This window comes from Hippopotamus amphibius, chromosome 2, assembly GCF_030028045.1.
Source record: "Hippopotamus amphibius kiboko isolate mHipAmp2 chromosome 2, mHipAmp2.hap2, whole genome shotgun sequence".
In the NCBI taxonomy this organism is placed as follows: Eukaryota; Metazoa; Chordata; class Mammalia; order Artiodactyla; family Hippopotamidae; genus Hippopotamus; species Hippopotamus amphibius.
The window spans coordinates 59,662,365-59,675,930 of record NC_080187.1 but is presented as its reverse complement, the minus strand read 5'-3'; the positions used below and the strand labels follow the sequence as shown (position 1 = coordinate 59,675,930).

Sequence of the window (13,566 nt, the reverse complement as noted above, 5' to 3'; positions counted from 1 at the left end):
ACGTGGCTCCCATTACATGTCTGGATAGCATGGGTCAGGAGTGTTGGAATTTCTTTACTTTTTCTTGGCCACGTGGCATGTGGGATCTTAATTCCCTGACCAGGGATGGAACTCACACCCCCAGCAGTGGAAGTTCGGAGTCTTAACCACTGGACCACCAGGGAAATCCGGGAGTGTTGGAACTTCTTTGCCAAGTGTCTATTCAGCTGACCCTCTTTATGCAAAAGGAACTCATTCATTCATTCATCCTTCATAAAATGAATCTCCCCATGAGCTGGGCATGGGGGCAGGCGGGTGTGTAAACAGACAGCTGGAATCCAGATGTGTACAGGGGATATCAGAATACAAAGCGCAGTGCCTGACTCTGACCTAACATCCACGCTGGTTATAAGAGCAGGTCTCAGAATCCCAGGAGGCTGGAGCTGGACAGAACCTCAGACACCGTGAATCCAGTGAAGAATCTGAGGCTCAGAAGGTTGCTCAAGATCACTGAGCAGGTAGGTGGCAGGGGTGGGACCAGGACCCAGACTTCCCGCCCCTCAGCCCTTGCCCTTTCACTGCCCTCACTGTGGGTGTGGTCACCTGGTCCACCAGCTAGAGTCAGGGCTGAGGACAGACCCTGCCTGCTCTGTAACTTGACATCGAATGTGGACTTTTCCCTTCCTGCCTACCAGAGTTGACCTGCCCAATGTGGCAGAAGATTATAAATCATCCAATGGTTCTTTCAATGACAGCATTGAAAATGTCCAGTGTCTCTTTCTCCCAGAGTTCCGTGGGCCCTTGGAAGCCTTGGGCTGCTCTGGGCAGTGAAATAATTAGGTCAAATAGCACACGCCCATGGAAAATGGAATGTTTACATCATCCAAGGCTTGTTTATTCCTCAGAATGAGTGGTCTTGGTCCTGTAGGCCTGCGGAGACCACAAACCAACACACTAGCCAATTAATACAATGGACTGTGGGGATAGTCGAGATCCAAGGGAGCCGCAAAGAGCTCACCACTACAGGGGAGGAGGAGGATGTCATGTGGGGTCACTGCCAGCTGGCATAAGGCAAGTTCAAGTCCACCCTAGACCCTCAAACTTCAGTGGACCCCAGGAAGCTTGCAGGGATTGGAGAACGGAGGCAGAGATGCTCTGAATCTGAGAAGGCTGAAACAAGGTGAAGTACATGAGAGAAGCCCACATCTGAGAGATAGAAGACTCGGATTTCAGTCTTTTTCTGGCATTAACTTTGGTGTGACCTCAGGCTTGCTCTCCGGAGCCTCAGATTCCTCATCTGTTGAATGAGATGACCTCTGAGCTCTTCTGCAGCCGTGCTATCCATCATTCCAAGACTTTCTCTCGGGTCCCCTGGGCTGTTATTTCCTACAGGCTGTGGCCAATGACCTCACTACATTCCTTTCTATGGGGCGATGGTGCTATTTCTAATGGTGTGGAAACATCCTCTCCCCACAGGATAGGACAGCCCACCCTCGCCTGTAGCCCACTCTCCTCCCTCCCTGCCCCCTCCCAACCACAGCAGCCCCCAGTCTTCAGCAGCCTCCCTGGGGGGTCAATGCCGAAAAGATTCCAGGAGATGACTGGTTTCCTTTGTTCAACACAGTTCTCTGGGGGGAGGGCTGGATGCTCGCTGGGCTGCATAGTCTGTTTGGGGCGAAGACTCCACCCTCTGCAGGACCAGGGCTGGCAAAGAGCAGTGGTCTTCACGGGGGTCGGGAGCGGAAGTTATCTGTCGTGTTGTCATGTCATGTTTACAACATTCCTCTCGATGGGGTAACCTGCTTGAAAGCCTGCTATACGCTTGTTCTTTGCTCAAATGAAAGATTTGTTTGGGACACTTAATAAAAACCAGGCCCCTTCTTTTGTTAGCATCTCATGACATTGGGAGAAGGGCATCCTGCTCCCAATCGCTGGTGGCAGGGCGAGAATGTCTGTGGTGCTAACCCAGGGTGGAAAAGCAAGATGACATTTGGGATTCTTTTGTGCCTGGGGTGGTCCATAGCCTCATGAATTCTAAGGTCTTCTCCTGGAGAAAGGGCCTGGAAACTCCAGCTTTCTCAGTGGAGCCGTGGGGAGCACTGGGTTAGGAGTTGGGAGACCTCCATTAGAGCATTCATTGGGTGCTAATATGTTGTCTCACCTTGGTCGTTTTACTTCCTTCTCTGGGCGTCAGCTTCCAAATCCATAAAATGGGGACTCAATGTTCCCTAAGTCCTTTCTAGCTCCAGTTGCCCTGGGGAGAGGCCTGGGATTGTCTAACAGAGCAACAGCTGCTGGAGGGAGGAGGCACAGCAAGGAGAGCTTGGAAAGGATGAGGCGGGCCAGCCCAGGCTGGGATCACCCGTGACACTTTCCGAGAGGAGAGGTCCGAGAACATCCTCCCCATGCCTTACCTTGCCCCAGCCGGGAGCCCGTGATGGCCTCTTTGGCGCTGCCGAAGCCCAGCTCTCTGCAGACCACGCTGGCGGACACCAGGTCCCACTTGTCATCGCAGACGGTACCCCATTCTCCGTTCTTGAGCACCTCCACGCGGCCCTCCCCGACGTTGGCACCACCTCTCAACCGCACGAGGGGTTGCTGAGGAAACACACGGTCCTGCTGAGTGTAGCCCACTCCCCTTCTCTCCCGACCCCCTCACTCCAAACCCAGGCACCACGCTAGGAGCTGACAGCTGTCCGTGTGATTTACGTGCGCGCCGGCGGAGGGCTGGGGGGGCGCGCATGCTCACTCTACATGGTCGGCCCTGCTGCACGCTCGCTTTGCAGCCTTCCCGTGGAGCTTTTGTCTTGGACCACTGGGGAGCCCACCAGGGGCCCTCGTCAGCCCATCAGCCCCACCCCACCCTTGCTCGAAGGCCTTAACACCAACACTTCTCTCCACCCTCTCACTCACTCCAGAACCTCAGGCTTCAGGTACAGAAACAAGCTCCTCCTACCCCCAAAGTCTGCAGATTCCAAATGGATCATACTTCCATCTGGCTTGTTACATAGTGCTGTAGTCTAGCCCTGGAGGAGATTCTAGCGCACTAAATGGACCACCCTGCAAAGATCCTGCTCTGTAGGCCGATGAGAGGCAGGGGAGAGAGGACAGAGAGACGGTGGGGCCCCACCAAGGTGGCCAAGACTTGGAGATTGGCTGTAGCAAAGGGCTGGGGAGCCTCCTGCTGGTAGAGACCAACATCTGTCCTGCAGCTGGGCTCATGCCCAGTCACCACCCCTGATTCTACTCCAAGTCCAGATCAGCCCAACTCTTCAGAGGATGCAGACCCACCAGATACGCAGAGAGAGTAGGTGGTTACAGTTTAATTACCCCAATGGCTCACTGACAGCCTGGAAGCTTTAATCATCTTATGGGGTTTATTTATAATTGCACAGGAGTGAGACCTATTCTTCACCAGCATCTTAATCCCATTGGATCACTCCTTACATAATGGGAGACGCGTCATTTGACTCCATCTGCCCACATACCCTGTTTCTGTGCATGCACGTGTATGTGTGTGTGTGTGGCGGGGCGGGGGGGGGGACTCACGAAGCTGTGAGGCTCTGAGTTACTGCTGATGCCATTTGATTCAACACAGAGGAAATAAGGGGTGACTGTGTGACTTCTATGTGTGTTGGATCAGACCGGAGTCATTGTTCTACTCCGGCCTGTGCAGTCCTCAGCCCCAGACTCCCTTCTTCCTACCCACTGATGGTCCAGACAAGGCAGGCTTGCTTGGAGGTGGTGTTTTTCAAGCATTAACATACGGCAGCCACCTCAAAAGCCGAGGCATTGAACAAGATCCTGTGTCTCCATCCTCCAGCCAAGGTCCCCACCCAGATTTACAGACCTCAGGGACTGACCCTGACCCTAGAGAGAGAAGAAAAGAGGGACAGGGAGGGAAGGAAAACCCCCACTGGCTTTAGAGAACGTGACAAATACAACTCCTGGCCCTACCCCTGATTGCTGTAGAACTGTGACCTCTGCCTTGCCCCACTTCCCTTCCCAAGCTGTCCAGCTGGATGCCAAGGCGCCCTTCCCATGGAGCAGACCATCCGTGACTCAAGCTTAAAGGAGGCAGCATCCTAAATAACCTCACCCCATCTGACAGTGGCCAGGCAGAGTCAGCTGGCCCTGGAGGAAAGAAAGAAACCAAAGGAAAATGTGATACAAGCCTCGCTTGCTCTTTTTCTTTTTTAATTGGTTTGGTATGAACTTGATTGCTTTGCTTTCAACCACACAGTAAGAGGAATTCCAAAACAGTAGGACCTGGTATTCTAGATGACACATGAGGAAAGCTCAGAGGCTCAGGCTGAGGCTGTAGAAAGGATGTGGCGATCAAGTCACGCGGCAGTGGGGGAAGTAAGGGGCTGCAGGGGGGCCTGGCTGCACCCGTGTGATGTGTGGTCAGGTCTGTACAGACTGGAGGCCCCTGTGGGGACTGAGGGGGGCAGAGCTGGCTCCCAGCCAGAAGTGCCGAGAAGACACCCCAATGATTCCCCACACCCTCTGGTTGATGCCTGGGCTTGCTGCGTTCACCTCTCTCCTTTAAGTTTTCTTCCTTTGTCCACATACACCACCCCCGCCTGGGGTGGCAGCGGCACCTGTGTGGTTTATCTGGCTCATGTCCTGGTTTATCTGGCTCATGTTCTGGTTTCCTATTTCTATGGGATGAATGTTATCACCTCCTGCCCAAGAGTAGGTCATTTCTTGTTGATGGAGAGGAGAGATTGAGGGATGGGACAGGAAATGGGAGGGAGGAGATGGGGGGAAAGACAGGGAGAGGGGACAGGAGACACAGATGAGGCTGCCTCGGCTTGGGGAGGGGCTTCGACTGCCTCCCCTCCCCCCAACACCTGGACCTGGCTGACACACCATCTGCCCCCATCAGAGCTATCTCCCTGCTTGTACCCCTGATATGATCAGAGCTGACCTCGAATTCACCCTGGCCCAGGGGACCAATTCCCAAGTAACTAGCTTTCGTCTGACACGGAATCATTCCCTAATAAATGATTAGCTCTCTTTCCTACCCATCCCTCTGTTCTTCCCAGGTGTTTTTCCCACCCACCAGCCTGGATGAGCAGTTTTCAGACCATGCAAATCAGAGATCTTGTGTGGATATATGAAAAAGGAGAGTAGGAGAAAGAGAAGCCACCTAATGATTTTCAAGGGAAGATAGAATAGCGCACTTTCTCGTTTTCAGAGCATGCGTGAAGCCTGCCATGGTTGGGATAGTTCGCTTGTCCTAAGGAATCAGTCAGTTGAAGTGGGGATATAATTGATGTGAACAGATGTACACTGACATCTCTTGAATACACCCACACGCACCCACAAGGGCTAGTTCACACACATATAATGTGATAACGGGTACAGATAACGTAGACGTGGTGATGGCGTGTTTCCATTTCCTATCTCGGTGAAAGCTTTTTAAAATTGTTATCCTTTCTATTGCAGAATAAACCAAAACCTGTTTGAAAATCTTAGTAGCTGATTTCATGTGCTTTTGATGGTTGGAGCATGCTTCCAATGGCTCTAGGTTGCTTGATTCCTCTGGGAATTGTGCAGGAGCCCCAGGTGCCCACTACCCCCCCACCCCCACCCACCCTTCGTGCGGGTCCACCGACGGCACACAGAGCCTGTGACGGTCGGTAATGAGGCATGTTCCTCTCCTGGGTATCTGTCCCCCCCAAAGGGGACGCTGGTCTCAGAGTGGAGCAGCAGTGGAAGAGGAGGTGGGGGTGCTGATGACTGGGGGCAGGGGCCCAGCTGCTTGTCACGCCCTAGAGGTGGCATCTACTGGTGAGGCTGGCCCTGACAAGTGTCCTCTGTCTTCTTGCCCTCTGGAAAAGTGGTCTGAGTTGGGGCCGGCTCTCTTCACTCTCTCTTGAGGATTCCTGTCTGCTCCTTTAACCACCCGGCCACCCTTTTGGGTACCAAATGGCCAAATCTCCTGCCCCATCCTCACCTCTGGCTTGTAGGCTTTCCGAAATCTTGAGGGTCCATCAGGGCTGAAGACCTGGCCGGGCACACAACTCACCACGGCCGGCAGCCCATTCTCACAGGTGACGTTCTTGACGGGGTCCAGCGACACCTGAGGGCCTAGCTTGCAGCTGGAGATGTGGGCCTCCGTGCCTGTGCAATCCATGGAGAACGGCCAGTAGCGCTGCTTCTTGCGGGCAGCAAACATTCTGCAGAAGGTGAGATGGGACAGGTGACCAAGACATCATGGCCCTTCTACAACTGGGCATTGGACCCCTGCCCAGGGCCAGCCATTGTGCCAGCCGCTGGGGATCTGGTGGTGGAACCAGACAGACATGGTCCTTGCTCTTGGGGCTCAGTCCTGCTCCAGACAGGGTTCTGAAGGGCACATCTGCCAGCACTCACTGAGTCCTTGGTCATGCTGGGCCTACATTTGGCTTTGGGGAGCAGGACCAAGAAGTGTGGGCGGTCATGGCCTCCTACCCCCAAGAAGCTCACATTCTAGGAGACAATTTGCAGCACATGGATGGACCTAGATACTATCATACTAAGTGAAGTAAGGCAGACAGAGAAAGACAAATATCAAATGATATCACTTATATGTGGAATCTTAAAAAATAATACAAATGAACTTATATACAAAACAGAAACAGACTCAACAGACATAGAAAACAAACTTTTGGTTACCAAAGGGGAAAGGGGAGCGGGAGGGATAAATTAGGAGTTTGGGAGGAATAGATACACACCACTACATACAAAATATTGATAAACAACAAGGATTTACTATATAGCACAGGGAACTATATTCAATATCCTGTAATAATCTGTAATGGAAACTAATCTTCAATTATATACAGATATAAAAGAAAAAAGAAAAGTTATATATGAATATATATAGAAGAATATATATGTAACAGAACCACTTTATGTACATCTGAAACTAACACGATATTATAAATCAACTATACTTCAATAAATAAATGAATGAATGAATAAATAAATAAAAGAGATGAGACCTCTGGTCCCTGGAAACCCTTTAGTCCTGGACAAACAGAATAGCAGGTCACCTGCACTCTTCAGATAATTTCAACATGCTCTCTTGTTATTCCCTGCCTTTATTTCCCTTTGTCAACGAGCAGGTCAAGTTGAATGTAAAACTTTCTCCCAGTGATAAACAAAATTAAAGATGCAAATCCATGAGAAGCAGTGAGAACAGACTTAAATTACCCCCTCTGCTCAATCAAAGTAGAATTGGCTTCATCATGGAAATTATAATGGTGATGAAACTCAGCCGCAGACCACATCAAATCTTCACCCAGGAGTCAGTGAGGCTGAGGCTGTCTCCATACCATATCCTAGGGAAGCTCTTAGCCTGTGTTGTGTGTTTTTATGGGTTTTTTTTGTTTTTGGAAAGCAGGATATGGATCAAGGTGAGTCAAAGTCTTTTCTAAAATGATAACCAACCAGTAAGTAATGAATTGGTTAACAGAAGGTCACTGTGCCTCAGTGTCCCCATCTCCAAATCAGATATAGCAATGGCATCTACTTCATCAGATTGTCAGGGAAGTTAAATGAGTTAGTACTTGTAAAGCACTTACCAGAGTGCCCAGCACTTGGAAGGGCTACCTACATATTTGTAAAATAAATAAATAAAAACTGTATTGGTTAAAGGAACCAAAGGAAAAAAAGAAAGATGAGAGAAGGGAGATGATGGAGGACTTCAAGGAAGAGTAAGTTTGAACTGGGCCTTGAATGACGGCATGGGGTTTGAAAAGGAGGAGTGCGGGAAGGACACCCTGTTCTCTTGTGCTGTCCCAGGTCTTTGGGGTCTGTGTGCTCATCCCAGATTGGCAGAATCCAGTGAGATGCCAGGGAGAGTGGGACAGCATCACTGCCGGACTGCCCAGAGGAGGGGCCGCCTAGGGCAGGTTGGCCCCAGGTGGGCAGAAGCGGGGTCCTGTCCCTGCTGATCTAGCAGGCCTGGAAGTTTCCGCTTTGTCTCAGACTGAATGGCATGTGAACAAAGAGATGCCGCCGATATTCTTCCTTAACGAAAAGTTGCTACTGGTAGTAATTCTACTGTACCTGTGGGTGCAATGACATAGAATCTTTGGGGGAAAAAAGGACTATCTCGGGAATTCCCTGGCGGTCCAGTGGTTAGGACTCGGTGCTTTCATCACCACGGCCTGCGTTCAGTCCCTGGTTGGGGAACTAAGATCCCGCAAGCTGCAGGGCAAGGCCCAAAAACATTACAAAAAAAAAAAAGGACTATCTTGGAAAATTCAGGGTGTGGGCTCAACATTGCTACAGACAGAGCACAGAACTACACAGGAGGACTGATAATAATTCCAAGAGCCACTGCCCCTCCCCACTCCCCGGAAGACCCCTGCACTTGGAAACACAGCGTCCAGCTTGTTTCCCATGACACCCCCACATTGGACTGGAGAATGCACTTGCCGGGGAGGGGTTTACAGCTTGTTATGACACCACCACCATCAGGTGAGCAAACACACCCAGGGGATGTCAGCTGCCCAAGGAGTGGTCAGATCTCACTGGATTGGAACATCTTCTAGCGCCCAGCTTTCCATGACCACCAGCCTCTCCCAGGAACAGATGTACTGAGCTCTCAACATAGATCGACGCTCCCTCGGCAGACACAGAGCTGCTCCTCCTTCCCCAGACAGCCCCGCTGCCCTCTTACGTCAGCTCTCAGGAACGCGCCCGTGATCCTCCACTGGCCTGCACCACCGGCAGCCCACCCTGCCCCCGTGATTCACTCCCACAGGCCACCCGGGATGCAGATACTGGGGTGCAGATACGAAGCGCTGGGGAGGATGTGTGGACAGCCCACTCCAGGCCTGCTGCTTGGTGGGCAACCGGAGTTACAGGACAGCGGTTGGCCAAGCGGGAAGTCTGCTTAAGAAAGAGGTATCTAGCCCGATGGCTGGGTCACCCTGAGCTGAACTGATTCAACTAGAAATGAGAAGTCCCCCTGGCTCTGCCCCAGCCAAGGAGGAAGCCAGACTGTGTAGGGATTCTGCCAGCTATGTGATTATGTCTATTCCAATCATGCATTCTGGAACTAGGGAAAGAACCACAGACTCGGTTCGGGGACCCACTGGGCTCACTGTGAGATGGACCTGAGCCCAAACTCCACTGATCACCCGACGTTCATACTCTGGCTGGTGGGCCACATGGATGTTTGGACTCCCGGAATCAGTGTCAGTTCAGAGCCCGTGTCCAGTGATTCCTGAATGTTCTAATTATTTCCTTGTCCCTAATGTACAATGACCTTGGTAAAAGATCGTAGGTCCCTTTGGAGAAGGCTGGACCACTGATTAACAGTATACATTTTTGGCAGTATGCCACAGTCCTTCTTCAAGGGGACCCGGCCTCCTCTTCGTTCAAGAGCTTCTGGGTCTGTAAACTGGCTCGAGTCTAGACACTGATTGAGGGGCTGGGCCTGTTTTTGTGACCCAGGTTAGATTTTTATTCTCTTGACCTAGAATTTTTCTGCTTTTACAGATCAAGCAAGGATTGAGTAGGGAATTCCCTGGCAGTCCAGTGGTTGGGACTCCAAGCTCTCACTGCCGAGGGCCCGGGTTCAATCCCTGGTTGGGGAACTAAAATCCCACAAGCCACACGGTGCGGCCCCCCCCAAAAAGAATTGAGTAGGCTTCCTATTTCACTTCTAGGAACAGCATGATCCAGCTAACTCGATCAGCTGGCCAACGCCACAGGTCTGCAGGAGTCAGGCTATTCTGATCTGCTGGCCGTACAATAGCCACGCCCTCCCCTTGCCTTTGGCACTGCGTGTTGTCACTTGGCCCTTGCCACCCCCGACCCAATTACCCCCGTTGCATTTATGTTTCCCAACCTGTAGTGGCTGTAGCTCCCACCCTGAGGTCTGGTTTATAGACAAGAGTGATCAGGGAGCTCTTCAGAACACCAGGGCTCGCCTCACAAATTTATCCCTCACAGTCATGGTGAGAAGTCTGTCTTCTGGACCCTTCTTTTGGTCCCTGTTTCAGCCAACCCACCAAGTGTTAGAGCTCTTCCTAACTCCTGAGACGCAACATTGGATGCAGAATCTCCACTCAGTGAGCTCGTATTAATAAATCAGTATCAATATTGGGATCCCGCTTTAAGAAACAAAAATGATTACAAGTTGTTCCTGGCCCAGGGGATGGAGCCCTGAGGTTTCAGCTTCATCAGCTTCTAGGTACATGCATTGCTCCCCCAGAAGTCAGCCCACGGCAAAGCAGCCCCTGGCGGGAGCCCCTGACCACACTCTGGGGAGGGCCTGTGCATGCAGAGGCCTCCGGGGGACCTGCAGGCAGCCCTGCCAGACTCTTCTGACTTGGCAGGGGGTTGGGGCTGGACGGCCGGCAGATCCTCTGATAACGAGTTGCAGTCCCAGCTTTGGGGACGGTTCGAAGGCCCCTGAGCGCCTTCCAGACCTGCAGCGGTTAGCAGAGGGAGGCAGCGTGGAGAGTCCGCAGGTGCTGCCCAGGTGAATTTCCAAGGCTGCTAAGTCCCTTAGGGGCCTGGTGGATACCTGGAGATCACTAACCCCACCCCAGACAGAATTACTTTGAAAACTATTTCCTTCCTAGGGTGAAAGGCCTCTCTGGGGGACAACCCCACCTGCCTTGGGAGTGCGGCCAGCAACAGCAGCGACAGATAGCTGCTGCGGGAAAGGTGAAAGGGAGGTGGGGAGAGATGCTACTGGAAGGTGCGGATGCAGGGACCATGCAGGGTGTGGCCCTCACTCTGGCTCCCAGGCCTCTTTTGTCCTCAGTCTCTGAGCAGGGCTCACAGATAGCCCAGCCCCGTCCCCAGCCCAGCCCCGCCCCAGCTCTCGGACTTACCAGCCAGCCCGTGGTGGGGGCTTGTGCAGTGCAGCCAAGCCCCACCCTCCAAGGAGGAGCAAAGCAAGAGTGGGTCTGAAGGTGGAAGCAGACGTATGGAGAGCTCTCCCCGGGGCAGTCCTGCCTGGGCTGCCCTGAATCTCTGGCAGGAGTGGCTTTGTGACCCCCGACTCCACTGCCCTTCAGGCCTGGGTGTCCTCCTGTGCACCCTGAGAACTTGGGCCAGGTGACCTGTGAGGACCCCACATGCCCTGGGAGGCCCTGCTTTTTGCTAACAGCTTCCTCCCACCAGCTACCATCTCAATCCCTAAGAGCACCATTGAGGCATGCAAACTCTCCCCAACATGCTTTTCTCTTTGGGGGCCCAAATGTCAGCTGCGTCCCAGGGACTAAAACACAATGTCAGATACAAGCTGAGACGGAGAAGGTTTTAGTCTAGGCGCCCCGTCATCCCCCTCCCTGGCCCCTCTATACCATCTCCAGCGAGAGAGCTGGAGCAGAAGCCGATTTCCAGCATCTGTTAAACATCTCCCATCTCAGCTGACAGCACTGCCCATCCCCCTACCACCCTGGAAGCCTCCCAGCCTTAGGAACCTTTTTCCTGCCAGCACTGAAAAAGCAAAGCCACGGACACAGAGTGGGAGAAGCAGGGAGGGGGATTTCAAACCCAGCCCGTAAAAGGATCGCCTGGGGCCCAGCTGCCAAAACAGATCTGAGATCTGAGATCCCTCCTCAAAAGCCAGAAAAGGACTCTGGTCCGTCCTCAGTTGAGGAGGCGGCTTTCAAACGCCCTCTGAACAAGCCACATGTTGCCTGGCCTTGGGCACCCTGTCCTGCTCCGGGCAGGGCTCATGGCAACCTTCCTGCTCCCAGGACTGGGCTCAGATCTGTGCCAGGCTGGGTGCTCTGGTGGGGCCAGCAAGTAGGAGGCCTGTCAGGGGAGGAGACTTGCTTTTCCTGGCTCCAGTTGGAAGGAAAGGTTGAGAAGGTGTCTCCAGGGAAGGAGCTGGCTAGTTGGCGAGAATTCTCCAAACGATTTAGAGGATGGGGACCACCCTGCACACCTCCATCCCACCCTATGCAAACAGGAAGGTGTGGGCCACGTCTGGGGACAGCTGGGGTCTGGGAATCACCACCATGTTCACTCACCCAGCCAGGCAGCTCGGCTGTCAGCGCTCACCCTCGTGGTGGACCAGGGGCTCTGAAGGGAGGCAGCCAGGACGAGCCCGGGGAGAGATGCAGCCTGCACTGACCTCAGGGATCTGGAGGGAGAGCTGGGGCTGGAACCCCTGTCTCCTGGCTTGGAAGCCACCTCTATCCTCGGCTTGAAAGGAAAGAGGTAGTGAGTCTTACACTCTCAAGGACTGTGGACCCTGTCACTGGAGGGTTTGGATCCTGGATCTGCCACTTCCCAGTTTTTTTTTTTTATGGTCGCTCCGCAGAATGCAGGATCTTAGTTCCCTGACTAGGGATGGAACCTGTGCCCCCTGCAGTGGAAGTGAGGCGTCTTAACCACCGGACCACCGGAGAAGTCCCAGCCCCTCCCTAGTTTTATCACCCCTATCTGACTTCATTCCCTTAATTCTGAAATAAACCTCTGCTTCCTAGTGTTGTGACGCTTAAGAGACTAAGAACAGAGTCGCCTGGCGTGTAGTAAGCACTTAGTAAAGCCGATTATTATCCTTATTAGAGGAACTAGGAAGACCCCTGACCAGCCAATACACCAGCCTGCCACAAGGTGAAAATCCTTCACTGGACAGCCCTTTAGGCAAATTACTCTAAGTCTCCTTATGATCTACTGCTTTACCCCTTGGGAGATACTAACTTTGGAAATCATAACAGCATTGCAAGATTTACTCGGGATGGATGTAACTGAATCGAATCAATCATTTTCTCAATTTCCTAACAGTTTCTGCAAGTTCCAGATTTCTCAGAATAACCACCTGCTGGGAGGACATCGGCAGCCTGGGCTACTGCAGAGCTGACTCTTACAAGAAGCCAGGACCAGAGCCCAGCCAGCCGCATTCCCCGCAGCCTCCTTACTTGTATACTTTGGCATTGTAGGTCTTCTCCCCGGGGAAGCCAAACATGCCGCAGACCACACGGGAGTTCTTGGCTGTCCAGTGCTTATCACAGATCTGCTTCCACGTCTTGCCCTCCTTCACCTCCACGTAGCCCTCTGTCACCGGGGTGCGCTTGCGGTAGGCGGAGAGGATGGCTCGGATCCGGATGTCCTCCACCTGGATGTTCATGTTCTGGGAGGGAAGCGGTGTGGAAGGAGAGGGGTTACTTTCCTGGTCTGGCCGTGGAGAGGTAATGGCAGACTGGGCACTCTGCTGGCCCGCCTGCCTCGCCCCTCGGCCCCCAGGGGGGCTCTGGGCACTTCCCACGAGCACACAGCACGTGCGCGTGGGAGACAGTCTGGCCGCGGGGACCGGAGGAGAGGGAGCAGGTGTGACCATGGCAATCAGAGACTTGGAGGACCCCAGTGCTCCTCCTGTCCTATCAAAAACAGCAGAGGGCAGCAGCCTCCTCTTGCAGGGGTCTCAAAAGGAGAGCAGAAGAGAGACTGTGTTCCTTGAATATCATGTTCTATAGTAAAAGTCATTTGGATGCATGCATGTTACTCCAAAGCACATGTGTGTATGCGTGGAAGTGTGTCTGTCTCCCCACTAATCTTTCAGTAAAACTGAAGTTTGAGGCAGATGAGCCTCAGATACCCTGAGGCTGGTGGGGC

At 52.8% G+C, this 13,566-nt stretch overlaps 1 protein-coding gene across 1 annotated transcript in view; it reads right to left on the bottom strand.

Annotated features, from left to right (window-relative positions):
- LOXL2 (lysyl oxidase like 2) overlaps positions 1-13,566 on the bottom strand; it is a 101,058-nt gene that overhangs the window by 31,339 nt on the left and 56,153 nt on the right. Inside the window, exons 4-6 of the mRNA XM_057724876.1 lie at positions 12,873-13,084; positions 5,945-6,167; positions 2,394-2,577 (exon numbers count right to left, since the gene is read on the bottom strand). Coding sequence (XP_057580859.1) covers positions 2,394-2,577; positions 5,945-6,167; positions 12,873-13,084 — 619 coding nt within the window. The remainder of the gene's footprint in view (positions 1-2,393; positions 2,578-5,944; positions 6,168-12,872; positions 13,085-13,566) is intronic.